The sequence below is a fragment of the Zeugodacus cucurbitae genome, chromosome 2 (genome assembly GCF_028554725.1).
Source record: "Zeugodacus cucurbitae isolate PBARC_wt_2022May chromosome 2, idZeuCucr1.2, whole genome shotgun sequence".
Taxonomy (NCBI): domain Eukaryota; kingdom Metazoa; phylum Arthropoda; class Insecta; order Diptera; family Tephritidae; genus Zeugodacus; species Zeugodacus cucurbitae.
Genome location: NC_071667.1, coordinates 77,811,820 through 77,832,299, shown reverse-complemented (window position 1 = coordinate 77,832,299; position 20,480 = coordinate 77,811,820). Strand labels below are relative to the sequence as shown.

Here is a 20,480-nt window from a genome sequence, read left to right as displayed (position 1 = left end):
TGGCTTTTAATGTGCGTGCAAAGTGGCGCAGACGCTCACACATACTCATATGTGTCATGCACACATTTAAGCGAGATTGCCTTTGTTGTAATAGGCAAATATATTGACAACAACAACAACAACAATACATATAATATACTACAATAACAAAGCATCGACAATGTAGACGACATGTGGTGGCAACAAGAAGACACGACACCAAAACGACGACGCGGCACATATTTAAATCAGACACACGAAATGGATACTTCCGCTCGTTAAGCAGCTGAAAAATTAACTCCGTATTGGGGCAATCATTTCAATGGCGCCACATAGCGCCTGGCAGTAAATAAAAATAATTGCTTGCCGCACCCCACCAACAACCGCGGCAGTGGCAGTGAGTAGGGCGCTTGGCGGTCGCCTGCCAGCGTATGTTGAGGCGCTCGCTTTATTATGAGCTGCGTCCTAAATGGCTCATATGTGATATATGAATATTGTAAGCATATTACTAAGCTTTGTCGCCGCATTGTTGTGTGTGTGTGTGTGTGTTGTATGTGTTGAAAATGCGTTCACGAAATGATGCATAGCCATGGAGGCTGCTGTGGCGCTGACTGTGGCCGCATGCTCGCGGTGCGCGGCAATAATTTACTCCACTCTGCCGCCACTAACGACGCAGCCGCTATTTTTAAGTAAATCTTCGAAGCTCTTTAATCTTTTGTGGGCGCGTTACGCATTCCACTTGCATGTGAGCGCAAGATATACAAATATATTCAATACTTAAAATGTGATAAATTACACCATGTTACACAATCGAAATATATTTGGAATAATTTTCCAATAAAGTAAACACAATTCTTCAGTTTGAGTTTAAGTAAAAATATTCTCACTAGAAATATTTACAATCTGAAACCACTAAATATCTGATATTTCAGCAGTTTTGAAGTATTATGGTGCTTCAGCTGTTAAAAAGTAGGATGATGATTATCAATTTTATGATCTCATCAACCTATCTCGATACCTTGTACTTCATTACACAATGCTTCTTCTTCTTATTTTGTACTGCAACCGTGCGTCGGGCTGGTCCAAAAACACAAATCTTCGCCAGTTGTCACTATCCTTTGCGTAGACGTGCCAGTTGTACATCCCTAGTTCAAGCAGGTTCCTATGCACTTGATTCTCCCATTAAATGACTGGCGAATCGAAAAAGCTTTTCGCTGGAGCAACATTGCCTCCGGAATGAGAGCGAGTTGGCCCTCAGTTGAGCATAAAAGATTCTTCGAACTGATTTCTCTCAGCAAGGTCTATCTCCACGTGGTCTTAGGTGTGCTTACTGGACATTATCCGAATAGGTAAACATGAGGTGAGACTGGCAGATGTAAGTTGCCCAAACTTGTTGCTTGGAGGAAGGCGAGGTGAAATCATCTAAGCATTTTCTCCTCCAATATTCAGCTTTTTCCAGACTGAGGTTGAGATACCTTGGTAGGCTCACCTTCGAGAAACGAAGCAAATCGGCTAGAATTGGCATTGGCCGACTCAAGAACTTTGTAACAGATTTCATAAGGGTCTTTCTGATTCATTAACAGTTTTGGTATTACAAAGGAGGGCGCTCAAAACTGTCCAAGTGAGTTCTTCCAGCATATGCATAGATCCTACTTATCTAAACTATATATATTTCCTTTATTATGACCTTCGGCTCTTTCAACTTATTGAGTTCTAGAAGACAGACCAATAGATTCTACTATATATGTATGTACAGGAATTAAAGCTTCAAGATTCCACTTTCAACCCCCGCCTCTTACCTTAAACCTCTTATATGAGATACATTTCAAATTAAGCTCTCGGAGGATTCAAAATATTTGACGGAACCGTGCCATGTCATAATGTCGCTTCATGTTATAACTGAGTTCATTCATAGATCCATGGAATATCAAATAAATATGCAATATTCCATCTTCTTTTTCCAATTTGAATAGTAGACCTTCCCAAATCCTTAATAGAATACATTATATTTCCTTCCTAAAGCTAGAATATAACAGAGATAAAGATCTCATTACTGAGTGCAGATTCAAAATTTTTATTGATTTTCTGTTATATATTTACATTCCTGATTCTTAACCCAAGAAAGTGTGTACACTTTTATTAAAAGACAATTTTCCATAGAACTATTTTAGCTTTGTTCTTGAAGATTTGAAGCAAATATTTATTATACCAATAATTTGCCAAGAATACCAAAAATTAGTTGAACAGTGTACTCACTGCTTTTATTGTTCTAATTTTTTCTTACACTCTTTCCACTCTCCATAGCTTTAAAGAGTTTCGCGGTACATTAGTCAATTTCCACACAAATCTGTGTCGTCGCCTGTCATGCGTACATATGTACCGTACATTCCTTTATACATACACACATACAAACAAATATGACTATCATTATCGGAGGCATAAGATTCTACGCTAGTTTCTTTTTACTAAGCTCCCTCCATTTTATTACATCTAACGGTACAGTTAGCAATTTTCGCAGCTTAACAGCTCTTTGTGTCGCGCGTTTTTGATGAGCTGAGCACGAAATGCTAGTGAAAGTTCAAGCTCACATATATACATACATATACAGTTTTGTATGAAAGCTACATTTTGCGCGCGCTAAGCTTACGCAGCGGCCGAGTCAAAGGTCACGTAGTCGGTGACAGTCAAGCAAACGATTGAATGTTACCACTTTAACGTTGGTTTTTGTTTCAAACTGTCCAATTGCGTTCAGTTAACTGTAGTTTTCTGTTGTTGTTGGGGTTTTGTTTTTGCCAAAAAGCTATCTTCCCCCGCCGTCATCGCAGTTACACCGCCAAACAGCGTAGGTAAGCATTTACCCACACGTTTTGCTACTCGGTTCGGCAGTTGTTCTTGTTTTTGTAATTGTTTCATAGTGCGCGGCATGCAACAAAAAAGCCAACTGTCCATTAGGTGTAAAGTGTATCACGTGCCAAGGAAGCAATTTTGACTTTTATTGCCGTGTGTACCCGATAGTGAACTGGCTTACATATACATATGTATATGCATAGAGATAGGCTTCAGGATAGCACTATCTCATTCACTCCCTCTCTCTCTCTCGCACACACACTCACCGCTTCGGCAAGAACTTCGAGCGCGACGAAATTGTTTAAGTGCCACACGCGTGCCAAAAACATCAAATGCGTTATATCATTCCACATTGGTAACTGTGTTGTTGTTGTTGTTGTAATTTTTTGTTGGTTTTTTTTCTGTCCGTATTTGTGCCAGCTCTCATTGCTCGACGCGTCGTATGCAACAAAAGCTGAAATTAAACGCGCAATAACTGAGGCGCATTGACAACAACAACAATAAAAACAACACCAAAAGCAAAAACAAAAACAACATTTACAGCAAGCACAAGTCCACAGTGTGACAGCAAACACCGCTTTTTGCGTTTTGCACTTCCTTATTGTGTGTTTTTGTTGTTGTTTTTATTTCGTTTGCAACTGACATTGTCGTCGCTGTTGTCGGAAGTTGTTGTAGGCCTGTAAACATTGCCGTTGCATTTGAGTTCATCAGCAACCGCTGTTTCTTTCCACCGCTTTGCAGTCGACAGGAAAAACACGGCGGACAGCATTGCCACAGCTACTGCCACAGCCACAACGCATGGCTTTCGGCCGCAAGGCACACATGTGTGTCCACTGTCGGCTGGCCGGCCAATAGTGGCATCCATATCCGCTTGCAACACACCCCGTTGCACCGCGACGCCGTCAGCGTCCAGCCGTTGGGATTCACAGTGCGGATATGTGACCATCTGTGCAATGGTAATCCGTCTGTACGCACACACACACATTCACAATGCCACAACGGAGGCGCATTGTGCCAGATATGTCACACAATAAGTCAATAAGATGTTGCAACACAGGCATATATAAGCTGCCTACCTGTGACCAAGGCGGCGTCCACTCTCTCGTGCGTGTCTCCTCCTTATGTCTGTTGCACTGTCATCGTTATTGCAACTCATATGCATACGCTTTGTTGTAGTGTGGCAACAATCGATTTTGTCTCTGTGTCTCGAGTTGTGTTCCTTTTATTGTTGCTTCGAGCGAATTTCAGCAATCGGAAAAGTGCTTTTTGCAAAGAGTTGCTTGCTACGCAAAGGTGGCTCATCTGCTTAGGAAATTTTTCATCTGCAGCAAATTGTACTTGACTCTCGTTCGTACTTGCAACATTTGCGTAATTTCTTGGTCCCAAATTAATCACTGCTTTAGTAATTAGAACACACCACATCCAATCTTTGATTAGTGACAAAGTTTGGGAGATATCTAATCGAGGGAACTTGGTTACCAAGCTAGCTTTGGGGAAGCTTTTGAAGTGTTAGTAATAGGTATGTAGTAATATGTTGGTAGTAAAGTATTGTGATTTATTAGAAAAATACTCTTTTGTACTCTCTCCTGGAATGTAATGCAATATGAGTGCAATTTGAAGAGTGAGTAGTCACAACCCATGGAATTAGATAGAGTGATTTCTTGAGCTCTAGAAGTTCGCCATACGATCCAAACTGAACCAAGAGTTGCGTGTGGTCGCGCCTGTGTTCTTAAGTTATGGGTTAGATTGAGACCCAACTTAGGTTAGGTTAGGTGAGACAGTTTTGAGCGCTGTTCTTTGCGATACCAATAAACTCCTAACGGATTAAAAATACCCTAAAGATTCACAAAACGTTTGGAATCTGTTACATCAGTATGTCAATAGATGGACATTGGAGAAGGAAATGCTTAGTTTATTCTACCTCGCCTTCCTCCAAATAGCTTTGGCAACTTGCATTTGCATGGATCCCTAGTCTCAACGCATGCGTGCCTATCGGACAATGTCCAGCACTCCAATGGTCGCGCCAAGATGGACCTTGCTGAGAGAAAGCAGTTCGAAGGACCTTTTACGCCCCACTGCGGACCAAAAAAAATATCGCAACAGCTGGTTGTTGTCCAGCGCTTGGCGAGCTCAAATAATGTTTGCATGTCCAGCGCTCTGTCGCAAGTGGACCATAAAATGCCAACCACTCCCATTCCGTTGTCAATGTTGATATGATACCCTCTCTTGCCAAATTGTCCTCTTTACAGTTACCAACGAATTCGCGGTGACAAGGTGACAAAGGTGACCTACACGAGCCCGATAGCAAAATAGCTAGAAGCTATTGATAAGGATGTTAGACACTCCTTAACTAGCCTAGAGGTATCAATTTCAATGCTAGTATTCTGCTTCCTAGTAGTAGTAGTAGTATTGCACTGGATTAGAATTCATATTGTAAACTGTCTTACCAAGCTTTAAGTAAACATTTCGCATCTTTCTTTATTTCATTTACTGCTCCCTCTTTCTCTCGATATAAGGGTAGAGAAAAAACTACTAGAAGCTGAACCTATTTGTCTAGTTTCCGTGCAGCAATATATAGCAACCGCTGCCTGTTTTGTTATCATTTCTGCATTAGACATCCATGAGAGCTTCCTATCGAGGCTACGCTTTAGCTACTTCATGTTATCGGCAGGTTGTAGCAACATGCCTTCCTTCCTTGGGAGTGCTGTTCCGGTATTTTTGAACGTTTGAACAATATTGTACCCAATTTAACGGTATTTCGATCATACCAATGGAACTGTTGGATTGAAAGCTTTAAAAAGCTCACTAAGCCACAAACACATTTTTAACCAAACATTTCAAGATTTAAAAGATAAAAGTATTTCAAACTTTATTAATCAAGTACTCGGTGAAGTGAAATACTACATACATATGTATGTGAATTTCATATTTCCAGATAAATACAAAGCAATCAAGACTTCTTCGTTTTCTGTTTTAAGACATACAGTTTTATTTTTCATGAATGTTACACTCATACACTTATACTCGTACATAGCAACAACAAAATTAGTTAGTTTTGATCTATTTAACAAACTAATCTACAGCATGAAAAATGTGTGTAGAAATACTTACACTATATAGAAATACGAGAGCAGCTTGATAATTCACTGTTTTTCGAACCACAAAATTTATCTTTTATGGTAGAAATACTCGCAGAAAGTGCCAAGGAAGATAAGAGAAGCATTTTTTTGTCCGTATAGAAATCGTTCCCACGCTAGAGGTCGCTAAGGTCATAGAGAGCCTGAGTGATGTTTGTAGCAAGCTTACAGTTGTTGTTGTAGCAACCGTAAACATCAATCAAATAGAGAATGTAGAATGCTGCCAATCTGAGAGTCCTTGACACAAAATAAAAATTCGGCTCCATCCCTAATAATTGATCTTATGCAATTCCTACCCAAAGAAGCACTGGAAAAGCTTGACATAATCAACTCACCTCGTTTCTCTCGATTTATACACCCAAATTTACGAAACTTTTCACAGAAAGCAGTCGCTTTCATATTTTGCCAAACTGCAGGCTGACCAACAATTTCAACACCGACAACACACTCACACACACACACACGAGCCACCATTCAAACTTAATAAAATACTAAAAAACAAAAACAACAAAAAAAACTGCAAGAAAATTTCAACAAGTTTTCGCCAATTTGTGAAATTTATGCTGCAATATAACACAACGATGTGGCAACAACACTTTGCAACACTCGCAAAACTATTGCCGCAACTCGATGATGCCACCTAAACACACCCCCGCATGTTGCAGCGCCCACTGCTGCAATTACCGTTGTGCAAAAAAAGTGAAAAAAGTCCATTTACTTTCATTTGCCACACACACTCGCACTCATATGCAACTCACCTGCTTAACTGGTTTGCAAGCTTATGCCACTCGCATCGCAATTCGCACGTTTGCACACGCTCTGCTGGCGTCGCTGTCGGCGCTTGTGTGTCGCTCGAAGACTTGAAGACACGGGTCTCCGCCTGTCTTGTCGACAAGTGTTTCAAAGTATTTTAATAAAGAAAATTAGGAAGTTCATTTCTTATGTGCACAGTCGTTCGCCTGCATAGCGCAGAGGCTTTGTGTTGCATGTGAACATGCCACACACACCTCCTGGCACACACCGCACAGGCTTTTGAGTTTCATTGCAGCTTTCAATTAAAAAATTGTTGGTTGTTGTTGTTGTTGCAAGTTGTTAGTTGCTGTGGCAACTTGCTTAAGCAATCCAAAAAGTTTGCGGCCGGCATGCGAGACTTACAAGTGTGTGTGTTGCAAATATGTTTCTGGCATGTGGCACATAAAAATATGGATGTGTGTCGGCTGACCACTCAATGCGGCAAACAAGCAGCAAACCGGATGAGCGCTTTAGTTTTGAGTTTTATAGAAAAGCAAATTACAACAACAACACCAGCAACAGCTAAACAAATAAGCGTAGAACATTTGAAAATCTGCTTGAAATTTCTATTTATTTTCATACTTAACTTTAACTTTTCTTACGCTGCACTTTCTACCAGCAGCCAGCAGCAGAGGACCTTAAAGACTTCGCCGCAACTTTTCCTGTTCCTTCGAAATGCTCCTGCAGCCATGTGCCAAATCTCGTCTTGAGTTAGTCGGCAATTTGGCACGTTGCATGCTACAAACGACGACACGACGACCGTCCGCAGTCGCCGACAGTCGACTATCGAGCAGTCGATGGCCAATAGCCGACTTACATACGCGCGTTGCAAGTTGTAGACAAACGACCGGCAGCGCATGCAACACACTCATTATCATCATTTTTCTTCCGAATATGATTTTTGGAAAAATAGAAAACAAAAACTCCGAGAAAGCTCTCTTCGAAATTTATGGAAATGCCAGTGGGTAACTTAATGAATTTGCAACTGCAACAGCACAGTTATACAGTAATGCAGCAGTGTGTGCGTGCATGCAATGTTGCAACATTGGCAGCACGGCCAAAGTTGGGTCATAAAACCAGCGCCGAGTATTTTAATTTCCGTGCAAGAAATTTGCTATTTCCGCTTCTGTGCTATTTTCAACTTTGCCGGTGGCTGGCTGGCCGTTGGCTTGACGTACTCAATGGCAATCTATACCTGCCTGCTGCCTGCCGCCGGCCTCTTCACTCGCAGTTACGGAAAGTAAATTCGCTGCGATTTAATTTGTTAATCAATTATGAAGCCAAAAATAAAGTCGTTAAGCCTTAACGGTTTAAGTTGCTTAGATCGCATCGAGATGTTGTAATGTAAGCAATGCGATAGGCTTAAAGTAGTGGGAAAATTAAAATCACAGTTTCAAGGAATGAAGTATCGCTTTTAAAAATTATATCCTTCATTATTGGCAAAGGAATTTGATTTTAGTATAGCAGCGATAATCTGCTAGCTTCACGATCGAGCTTTTCGAAAATATTCATTCTTTACGGAGTCCATTGTTAGTATTTTGCCAAGTCTTAACAAATAGAATAAGAAATGCTTCTGAAAGAAAATAAATCATCTGAAATCACGATTATAGACTGAAACATGGCTCTCAACTCAGTCAAACAACTAGGAAGCTTTTAACTTAACAACTCATCAACAGTTAACCTCAACTATCAGATCGTAATTTATCAATTCCTACATACGTTCGTAGATTTTCCTTAACAAGCGTCAAGTCTGACGACTTTTGATATTATAAGACGTATCTCCTTCTTTTAACGACGATAATATCCAGAACAATTTAGGTACTAACTGGACATTGTCTAAAAAGAATTACTAGACGCTATCAGCAATCAAAAGCTGCTTCGAGCAGGATGAGATCGAATCTTTCCAAAATTTCCTTTTGGAATGCTCCGCCTTTGTGAAATCTAGGCAAACATTTCCTCGATCTTACTTTTTTAGACATCTTCGCAAATTAGTAAATATAAGTAAAGGTGTAAAATTTTTGGCATCACAGAAGACAAACGTCTTAATAGTCGGCGAGACCAGCCTGACCTCGTCCCCTACTAATTTTTTTGTACATATATCACGTGACCTTGATGTGACATCACGTGTTCTGGTGGGGTCATTGACCTGTAAACAAAAGTATCACGTGATCTTGAAATGTCATCACGTGATCAGGGTGGGGTCATTGACCTCACTCAAACAAACAAAAGTATCACGTGATCTTGAAATGTCATCACGTGATCAGGGTGGGATCATTGATCTCATGAGGTAACCGGATATCATGTTATGGTGTTAAGTTTTATTCCGCTATCTTCACCGGTATGTACAAAGCTATACTACTATTATAAAGAGGAAAGATTTGTATGTTTGTTTGTAATGAATAACCTCAAAAACTACTACGTCGATTTCAAAAATTCGAAATATACATTCACCTCGGGCATAGGCTATATTCATTGCTAGAATCTAAACATTTTGGAAATAGTTCCCAGGTGAGGGTATCAAAAAGACTCCGTGATGGAGAATCTTAATCTGAAACTGGAAATCGTCAAAATATTAGAAATATACAAGCTCGCTTCATAATCCGAAAGAAAGACATTGAACACCAAAGACTAGAGGTCGTAATGAAGATTTAGCTCATTACAAATAAAATATAATTTAATGCTCGAATTTTCTTCATTTTACTTTTATATGTATGGGAGCGTGTTATTATATAAAAAGACTACAAAGTGCTAATTTCTAGAGAGATATCGATTTTAAGAGATCTTTTTTTTAAATACTGTCGATTTTCTGGTAGATAAGTTGCTTCATTTACTCAAGAGATATTGGATACATTTTTGAAGTAACCTGCCTAGAAAAAGTTAATTGAAAACAAATTCAGAATTCGAGAAGATTCAATGAGTTTGTTATCGATTTTTAATTACTGTTCTACTTGGATTTGGTACGGGATCGCTTGAAGTTTTATAGAAATCGAACATCAGTCGATTCTTTGGTAAGCTTATCTTTTCTAACTGCACTCATTTTCTAGTCAGACTATTAATACTTCAACATTCTTTTCTAAAAACGTCAGTTAACGTGGCATTAATAATGCATAGGAATTATTATATAATGTATAATCTGCAAAAATCTCACTAAATTATCAATTAATCTCGTTATATTTGTATGCCACCTCTAGCATATTCGAATTTACACTCAAGGTTCACAGCGACCAGAAGACATATCAAACCTTTTATAAGGAGCGTCAATCAAAAGGCTCAGAAGTTTTTATACTGCAAGCAACCTACAATAATAAAAACATAAACCTGCAATTAATGCAATAACACAACAACAAAAATATAAAATATTACCCACAACTCAACAGCAATCAGTTGCAAGTTGCGGTCATGGCGTATGAGTAACATTTTAATTGTTTCGTCAAAGTGTAAGGCACTTGAAAATACGTTTTGCCATAATAAAAATGCAATCAACCGGCTTGCGGCATATGCGGATATGAGTGGGTGTGGCAGCAATTTACCTTAATTTAAGTACAGATTACCAGCCATGCGCCACAAGTTACAGTCCGCAGTGGTGAGCGCATTAAAAGTCTATTAAAACGCAGCGGAGGCGAGTGTGAGGCGGGTGAGCGGTGAAATGGTGTTGACATTGTTCGTGTCACAGCGCAATTTCACAGTGGCCAGCAGCTCAACTAAGTGCGTTAGTGTGTGTGTGTGTGCGTTTTATAATGCGAAGTTAAATGCAACGCATTGTTGCTGTATAACCCCGAAGGTTGTAAATGTGAGCTGCAGCTTGTACAAAAACTTGAGTCGCATTTTTTCGGAAAATTTTCGTTTTTCCGACTTTTTTCAACATTTTGCCTTCATTAGTGTTGCCGGCGATTATGGAGGGGTGTATGCGCTTGTGTTTTGGTCAGTCATTTTAGCCGACTTTTACTTTTTTCTTTTGACTTTTTTACGCAACGACAGGTGTTGCATGCAACAGAGTGTACATTCCTTGCAGCGGCTACGTTAGTTCATATGCTAATGATGCTCAGTTGCACACTTAAACACACACATACAACTTTACAATTTTTAACTCTTACACTCATACTTGCCACACACACGATCACACGTGCAACACACTCGTGCTGCAACTCGCTTTTGCACTCACTTCAATATGCACGCCTCGTTGCGTATCGTTAAAGCACTTGAACATTTTCGCTTCAAGTCTAATGTGGCAAGTTGCCTGCCCTGTTGCCTTGCACCAACTGTTGTGCAACAACAGCACTCACCTGTCTGGCAACAATATCGACAAGAGCGCGTGTGGCAGCGAACATATAAAGCACAACAGTTTGTTTGCGCTGCCTGCGGCTTTAGTGGCGGTCATGGTGGTGGTGGCTGTGGCACCGGCGGCGGTGGAGTCGGCGCCAGCTAGGTTTTGTGGCTTGTGAATGTTGAACTTTTGCTACCAGTTTTTCACATCGCCTCTGCATACACTCACTGCCACTTTGGTGGCATAGAATGTTTAGCGCAATGCTCATTGCCACAATGAGCAGGCGTGGCGGTGGCAAGGCTGCCGCATTCGACGAAGGACAACTTTTAATTGAGATAAAATAAGCCGCCACTGCCACCGCCGCCGCCACGCTAAGCTTTTTGTGTGGGTATTAATTTAAAAAAATTACAGTTACTTGTAATTTAGTGGCGCTTACATGCAACGTGCTGCATTAACCGCCAGCCAACCAGTCAGACCGTCAGCTTGCCGTGCTGGTCATTGGGGCATGCAACAACACTACTTAAGCATGTTGTAAGTCGTAGCTGTTTTTTTTAACAATCATATGTTTGTGTTGCTGTTGCTGTTGCTGCCCTTGTGCCGCGCTATGTTTTGTGTGTTTGCGCAAAAGTGGCGACGTCTGTCCTCAGCGGCCACGCTTGTATGGGTCTCTCATGTGGCAAGTAAGCACTTTTTGCCGCTTAAACAAATTTGCACTCGGTCGGCGCGACTTGTTGTTGTTGTTATATGTTCTTGGTTTTTTGTTGTTGTATGTTTAGTGCAACGTCTATTTGGCAATCTGTGTACTGATTTCTGTCGCATTGCTTTTGTATGTGTTGTTGTTTTAGTTGCTGCGCAATTTTTTATAAAGTGGCAAGAGTACATATACTAAAGTCTGGTAAATGATTGTAGTGAGAAATAAATATATGTTTAGATAATTGTATAGCAACGATAACTAGTTCAAACTGTATATTAATAATAAGTTCCTACCAAATGTTGCTAAGTTCAAGGTGTCTGCTTTGATGGATAATTTCTTTTTTGGTAGTTGGGAGACTGAAAACTGGATAACTTTTTAAGAGTGAGGTCTACGTTCGAGTAGCTTTTGCGAATTAAATAAAGTATTTCTATCACGATCGGAGTCAGCTTAAAGCTCCACCAAGTATCTGAAGAGTGATCAATATGACCGGAATAAATTTAAAGTGAGCGATTGAGCCATTTATACTGGGCTCAGATGACCAAAATCACTAATGTACTTACTTCTGTGTGACCCTTAGGAGCTTTCAAGCTTCACGAGTGGTATTATTATGACTTTTCTAAATATTTCAACCCGGTTACTGGTCCGATTCTGTCCATTTCTGTAAAAGAAAAATACTTTTAACTAGAGAGTGTATTCCAAGTTTCTATAGACAGCTTATCCTAAATCCGGTGATAGAACTTAATGTTTTGTTTAAAAAGTCTGCACTTTCGTCATTCAAGTGCATTTCGAGCAAGTCTGTCAAGGTTGATATAAAAGTCAAATAGAATGCTGAACTGAGTTGTAGTACTATTAAGTACTGGGACTGCGAAATTACGAAATTCTTCTTTGAGATTATACTAACTGCAATAGATAAAGACCCATAAGGAGATATAATTTATTTAAGTATAAAATATATTCATTTGTAGTTTTTCACTTTAGCATCTTAACGATCTATCTAAGTATAATCATTTTCAAGTCTTTAACAAAAAATAAAATTCTTAAGACTTTTAGGTTTCGAGAGAGAGGTTTAGGTTTATTTTTGCCAAAATATAAAAGTTAAGTGTTACATGAATTCCCCTAAAAAATATTTGTATTGTCTTTTAGAATACTCACTAAATTATTGTCATAAAATCTGGATCCCAGTAATAGTTTATAAGATGAAGTATGAAGAAGTTGCACATACAGCTATCGAGAACTGTGCAACCTGTTATGAAAAACAGTTTAATATGTGTTCGAAATATAATTTACAAGGATTTTTTCTTATGCGTGCGTCTTCCAAAAATGAGCAAAATTGGGTTATTACCTCCACTGGCCCTCTTGGATATACTTGAACTCTCAGCGGACTTTATAACGTATATTATATTATGTGAGATGTAATAGATATATGAAGCGATCGTGACCATTAACAGCTCTTCTCCTCTCTCCCTCTCTCTCTCAGCCATTTGTTTCATATTCATAATTGACTCATAATTTGTAGGTTTTGGCACTGAAAACGACAGAAGAATATAAATAATCTGTCTCCTTAGAAAATTTATGAAATATGTAATATATGTATACCAAAAGGAGAAAGCTAAAGTTGATAATAATTAAGTTTTTGGAATAAAATATGACATTCAATATAGCACATATCTCTTATCGCTTGAGCTTGATTATTTCAGATTTTTTTCTGAAATGACTTTATATATTTATGATCAATACTTTATTCCTATTATCCAATACTTTTTACGAGAGCAAATGAAATATATACAAATTTAAGCTTTATAATTTTTTTATTAAAGCAAACAAAGGAAAAAATAATAATGTAAAAAAAAATATAATAAAGAAAATTAATAAAGAAAATTAAAAAAAAAATAAAATAAAGTAAATTAAAAAAAAATAAAGTAAATTAAAAAAAATAAAATAAATAAAAAAAAAATAAAATAAATTAAAAAAAAATAAAATATAGTTGAATCATTCCTGCAGATATGCAAACATAAATCTGTTTATTAGACAGCACGATTTCAAATAATCCTCGGAAAGTTGATATATTTCAACTAACTTTTCTACAGCCTCATCTGCGTCTTCGGGAGGTGGTGTTTCTAATCTTGGTGATGGTGTTTGTATAGTTTCTTCTATTTGTTGTACCATATTAATTGGCTGTGTTTCTGGAGCAGTTGAAACAACTGCTGTTTCTGGAGCAGTTGAAACAACTGATGTTGATGGCGTAATATGTGTTCCGCTCTTCATTAAAAGCAAAGAGGTTATGGCCACGCATTCTAAATCGGTTCGTTCTATTTGTTGCTCCCTTAAATGTTCTCTCAGTTGACTTTCGAGTAAGGCAACATCATTGTTATCAGATGACATTTTGGTTTGTCGCTGAAGTTTACAAGTTCGTTTCTACAAGTTCAAGATGACAGTAGTGAATGATGTTGAAATTCTGCGGAGCCGCGCTTATATGCAAAAAAATTTGGTTGAATTCACCTAACAGTCAGGTAGTAGAGTCTGTTGCAAGAGTTTAGGTGAGGCTCTCTGAGAGTCACAAGAATGACAGGTATAATGATATAATGATCAATTAAGCAGGTACCTGAACTATAAACGCGTTCTCACAACTTTGTTTCGGAGAATTCTATTATATGCCTGTCAAGGGGATTAGTGTGCTATTGAAGTTTAAAATCATAGTCTCATTTACCTGACCTTTAAATACAAAACTACTAAAAGTGCCGTTACCGTCTTACCAAACACTTAAACTTAATCATTATGGAAATTGCAGAAAAAATGTTCAAGGTCCCTCAGATACCGAATAAAAGAGTTCAGTTTTCTATTTTATGGTCGAAAATATCGTTTAAAATGAGAGTCAAATGGCTTTAATGATATTGTTCTACTTAATATTGATTTGCTGCTAAAAATTAATGAAAACCGTTGAGGCACAGTCCTGCGCCCCATAACATATATTTTGCCGTCGATTAACAAAATATTTATTATTTTTTTTTCTAATAAAAAATAATGGTTTTAGTTGAGTGAAATATCCTTCTATTAAGTTAATTTGGGAAAAGGTCTATGAGTTGCATGATGGACAAGGCTGTAAACTGTGACCACGCAATAAATGAGAATGTGTTATATTTCTGTATGGCCTAGGCGAAGGCGTCCGGAGGTTGGATAAATAGCTTCGAAAAATATGCAACGTATTGTAATGTTTATGAACGGCAGCTGCCATACTAAAGGTGTGTCTCTTGCAATGATATGATACTTGGTAATAGTTCTTTAAGGGCTTAAGTGGATTTCAGAGTCTAAAAACAAGGGTAATTTTAAATTTTTTTAATACATACAATTATATTTCATTTAAGTAATTTAGCAAATCAAAAATACATATTGAAGCAGTGTTTTGTGAAATTTTTATTTACAAATTCCGAAAACCTCATCTTCCATGACGTGTCTAAAAGAGGTCTTGCGGTGTACATCATAACTCATGATTGGTTTATCATAGTCATAATAGATAAATCTAGTTAGGGAAAGAAGAAAAACAGAAAATATTGAAATTTGAATTTTGAATTTTTGACAGAGTTTTAACCAAAAAATTAATTTTTTGTTAAAATTTTCGCCATATATTGGCTAGAAAAAGTGTTTAGTGTTGTCGTTGGTTAAAAAGATAATGTGCAAAATTTGAACAAAATCGCTTCATAACTTTTCGAAAAATCGTGTTCACCGACTTGAAAAAATGAGTTTTGAGATAAACGTGTTGAAAGTTTTGCATTCATACTGACATAAAAATTTGAAATTTTGAAACCCACCTAAACCCTTAAACGAAGTATATAATTTTTTTCTAGATATAAATTAAAGCTCTTGTGATGTTAATAAGAGATGAGATATATATTTAACAGTGTTTGGATGATAAATTGTTAATTATATTAAGCTAAATAGTTTCTAGTCTTTTTTTTTGGAAATGTATACATGGTTATTTGAAAGTAAGTATTTTATCAAACAATAAACCTTAAAATTAAAGTGTATATGTACTATATGCGAAATACATTTCACCTCAGTAGAGGGTCTATTTGATTTAGGAAAAGCTAATACCATTTCATTTTTTCCAGCTTTGGGGATAGATACCTTGACGTAAAATATTCGTGTACAATTAAATGATTATGTTTTTAAGGCTTGGAGGGACATTTTTTAGCATGGGATATGAAATTCTTTCGGTACGGGGGGTGTGGCCTGACATTGATGCAATCGTTAGATGGAATTCAGCGATGGTTATCTCAGATTCGGTAATATCTACGGATGATTATTTTTTTATATTCGACTGAGAAATTTGTTCTTATTTGCTATAAATGAGACGTGAAAATCTGAGTCCCTGGAGTAATCAGACCAAAAAAGACAAAATGTTTAGCAACGAATTTTGAGTTGAAAATTGGGCCATTCGGGCCATTTATATATTTAAGATTGTCTGGAGAATAAAGCATGCTGGAGCAAAACCAACACGATTTTGATATTTTTCTGATTGCACAAGCAAAATAAAATACAAGTGCCACAAGATAATGATTGAAAAATTAAAAGAAATAGATCCTTAGACCAACAGGGAAATAGTTATGAAGAAATAAACGCATCCGCACTATTTTTTTGTCTCTATCCATAACGACCTTTTCCGTGTACAATGTGTAAAAAAAATTAATATTGTCTCAACATGTTGGTATAGTGTATGCCTCAAGCTTGTTGGCACCATCAGTTGATTGCGCCAGCATGTTGGTGCAGTGTATTGGGCGCTTAAGCGCCAGAAAGCATTTTTATGTCGGCCCTTAGTTTCTTAGGGTTTGTTAAAGGGTAAGTTTTTTTAGACAAGGTCTGTTAGCTTCTTTGTCTTTCCTCCACAATAAAACATTCATTAAATGATATTGGATTGTGGATAGAGCGGATTCTTTTGTACACTACCTTCTCTCCGTTCCACTAATATAAGATCTTCTGGGATTTTGCCTGCTTGGTTTGTATATGTGGAACCCCAAAGAGGACTCCAGGCATTGAAATCGCCAAGTATAAAGACGGTTGTTTGAAAATGTGGGATTATTGACGTAGTTCTTTTGTATTGGAATTTTGATGTTACGGGATATATGTATATTCTTAAGAAGGCTAATTTAAATGCAATAAAAAATTTTAAAAATATTAAAATTTTTGTAGGGTATACCGATGGTGTCTCCATAATCGGTAGTCTTGACGGTGCTTCTATTCTTGTTTATGAATGTGTAGGTGAATGCATAGGTGTATATAGAGGTGTATCCATAATTGCTGGATTCCATATGCTTTGCAGTACAACTACTATTGTTGACGCTTGTGAAATTGCTGATGCCTCTATAGATGGTGATTCGGTTATTCCCGGCAACAAGCTAGAATTTTGGGTTGCTGAATAAAATCAAATCAATCAAAATTTTTTTAAAACTTTTGTAAATGGTTTTTAAGAGAAATATTAAAAAAGAATTATATTATGTATTTATATAAATATTTGTCTGTCACAACTAAAGGTATAGCCAATATTCGGTTTCATAATCTTGCCACTTATACGCTTACAAAATTAACTTCATTTACGTCATCTCAAAACGTAAAATGAAAACAGTTAATTTATGAAAAATATCACCATAACATTGACAACACTTATACTCGTACCGTTAATTAACTGGCAACATGACGCACTGCTTACTCCCGGAAGTATTTAAAAATGATTGAACAGTTAATTGCTTTGTGTACTCGAATTTTTCCGCAAATTTTTATTTTCAACATTCAACAACAACATTTTTTAATTGTTGCACAACCATATAAATTCCATTTCCGCAAGCGCACACACACTTACGCGCTAAATTTTTAAATCGCACGCACTTTAATATGCGCGCTTTAGGTATTTTGCACACTTAAATTGTAACTGTTGCTCATTAAACGCCAATCAACTACAGGCTAAATGTCGATTTTTTGAAAGTTTTTTCTAATTATTTTGATTTTTTAACAGTTTATGCAGCGGTAGTGTATGGGTATGTGGCGCAAAGTGTTTTACTAAGCCCATACATATGCAAGCAACAATTTTCCACACAACGCTCAGGCAGCCGCTCCACCCTCACCGTTCGCTAAACGCATTCGCAAATCCATTTCTCGTGAATTTTTTATTTGCGCACATTTCCTTCCACTTCATCAACTTCGCATAAATTTTTAAATAGGCGCTTACATTGATCGCGATTTTTTTGTATTTTTTACTTATTTAGTGCATTTTTATATTTATATTTTCACTTTTATTTTATTTAATAAATAAAAGTGTTAGCCGTTGTTGTTGCTGTTGTTTAAGTGAAAGAAAAAATATGCGAGTGGGAGTTACCGTGGGTTACATTTAATTTAATGCCGCAGACATATAACATTTGCTGGCATGTGCATAACACTACTGGGTATGTATGTATGTATGCATGTACCGTTAACAACAAACAACAACAACAATCGAAAGTGTAACAAAAGCAATTTCACTTTTATGCGCTTTTAACAGCAACAACAAAAAACTGTAATAAATACTACAGTAACAACAACAACAATAGTAAACAGCAACAATTGTTAGCACGTGGCAAAAATAAGGGGAACCGACGCAAGCAAACAAGACACACAAATAAAAATTAACAAAAAAGAGCGCCACACGAAGCGCCATATTTTTTCGCATCGTCTTGTATGCCTCTTGTGATTTATGCACGCCAGCAATTTCAGCGACATCAAGTGGGTGTGCGTGTGCGTTGGCGCATTCAGTGCGAAGTGCCAAAGTTTTGCGCCCCGAAAACGAGCCAACATAAAATTGAGCGCTCACTTTGGATGAATGATTATACGCCTGCGATTATGCTACGTTTATTGGCGCAAATGTGCGTGCGTGAAATATGTGCATACACACAAACATACATACATACACTCGTGTGAAAATATACAAGCAAACTTGCATGTAGCTACAATTGCCTGCGACAGCAGTAGTACCAATAAGCTGTAATGACAGCGCGGCCGCATGCAACAACAACAACAACAATTGTTTATAACAAAAACAACAACAGCAAGGAAATTTTGCAACAAAAACAACAACAATAAAAGTGTTTACTACAAGAACAACAATAGTAAAACTGCTTACAACAAAAACAACAAAAGCGAAATTGTTCATAGCAAGAGTAAAAAACAACAACAACACCAAAATTTCTTACAACAAAAGTGTTTTCAATAAAAAAAAACAACAAAGAAATTTTACAACAAAAACAAAAAACATAGCGAAATTGTTCACAACAAAAGTAAAAAAACAACAACAACAGCGAAATTTCTTACAACAAAAACAGCAACAACAAAATTTGTTTACAACCAAAATAAAAATAAAGCAACAACAACAACAAATTGCATATAATGATTTATAAAAGAGCAGCAACAACAAATGTTCTTTTACAACAAATTACAACAAACAATAACAACAGCAACAATTGCTTTCAACGAAAGTTCAAACAAGCAACAACAACAATTGCTAGCGCTCTCACATTACATCGCACGACAATCAGTCGGCATGTGGCACATTTATGATTGTGCGTACGTCATAAATGCCAACGCATGTTGCACGTTTCAGTGGCGTCACTCTACAGTAGCAGCGCGCCATAAATTCGGCTTAAATATAGCAAACGAATATGTTTATGTATTTATTCATTTACATTTGTACTCTTATATACCCAAGTATATGGAAGCTGCGTGGAGAAACCTACAAAACAATTAATTAAATACTAACGGTTACGTGGCGGGGCACGTGTGTGATTGAGCGTTAATTTATTGCGAATTTTCATGCCTCACAATTCGCTCTTATTTCCACACACACTTCACACAATTTGAAAGCGTAAATTTAAAAGTTTTGACGACAATGACATCCGTCAGCTTTCGAATATGCAGATTTATTGCTGAAATGCGTTGGCATTTTCGGAAGGTTTTCACAAGTTGTAACACTGGAAATTATGATTTTCGCAATGCAAGCAGAAATTATGTGTTATACGTGAAAAGTGTGGAATATAAATACACTTAAAATTATGGTTCTTAAATTACAGAAATCTGTAATAAATATATCTTAGGCTTTAACGGCACTTAGCGACTGCTACAAAAAATACATCGGGTTTTCGATTGCAATAATGGCGGGATCTTGATATCAGAGTTGCTGAGCTACACTTCAAATATCCACTTTTAAATAACCGATAGATGGCGCTAGTATAAATTTTTATCGATAAAAACTAATATTTTGCTTTCTCATATTGAGTGTAGTTATTACACAAACATATGTTCCTTTGTTGTCCTGCCTTAACACCTCAATAATTTTTAATATGTCTTCTCACCTCACAAAACCTCCTAAAAAATTCCGGAAATCATTTGTTGCCACCTGTTTCAGTATGTAAATACTCACATTAAGTTGGCATGCCTAATATGCCGTGAATTATTTCAATAAAAAACACATCTAATTTCAGTACAATTTATTTAATTTCACCACAAAAAAATCAGCAGACACACCTGCAACAGCGGCGCCACATACAAATGTTCACCGTTATGCTGAAAATGTTTAAAATATGCAGGCTCACTTGGGTGAAATTATGCCTGTAAGCGTGTGAGGGAGGGTATTTCACCGCTGTTATTCCGGATGTATTCAAAACAGCTGCTTGAAGGCGACCACAAAATGAAGGAAAAAAATTAACCGCAATATTTTATCAACAAATATTTGCATATGTACTTATTAGAT

At 37.2% G+C, this 20,480-nt stretch overlaps 1 protein-coding gene across 7 annotated transcripts; it reads right to left on the bottom strand.

Moving 5' to 3' along the window:
* Nucleotides 1-1,802: 1,802 nt before the first annotated feature.
* LOC105213294 (uncharacterized) lies at nucleotides 1,803-17,719 on the bottom strand. 7 transcript variants are annotated; one of them, XM_029041043.2, is made up of 6 exons: nucleotides 17,381-17,717; nucleotides 16,905-17,119; nucleotides 16,655-16,849; nucleotides 13,056-13,238; nucleotides 12,274-12,371; nucleotides 1,803-2,001 (listed from the first exon to the last, which is right to left on the bottom strand). In XM_029041043.2, exons 2-5 carry the CDS (start codon nucleotides 17,014-17,016, stop codon nucleotides 12,319-12,321), a joined length of 543 nt encoding a protein of 180 aa, XP_028896876.1. In that variant the 5' UTR covers nucleotides 17,017-17,119; nucleotides 17,381-17,717; the 3' UTR covers nucleotides 1,803-2,001; nucleotides 12,274-12,318. The 7 variants fall into 7 exon arrangements, 6 of the variants coding, with proteins under 6 accessions (XP_028896876.1, XP_054081445.1, XP_054081446.1 ...); XM_054225470.1 differs by lacking the exons at nucleotides 1,803-2,001; nucleotides 12,274-12,371 and adding an exon at nucleotides 12,534-12,956 and having other exon boundaries at nucleotides 16,905-17,103; nucleotides 17,381-17,719; XM_054225471.1 differs by lacking the exons at nucleotides 1,803-2,001; nucleotides 12,274-12,371 and adding an exon at nucleotides 12,534-12,956 and having other exon boundaries at nucleotides 16,905-17,103; nucleotides 17,565-17,717.
* Between the last annotated feature and the right edge of the window lie 2,761 nt (nucleotides 17,720-20,480).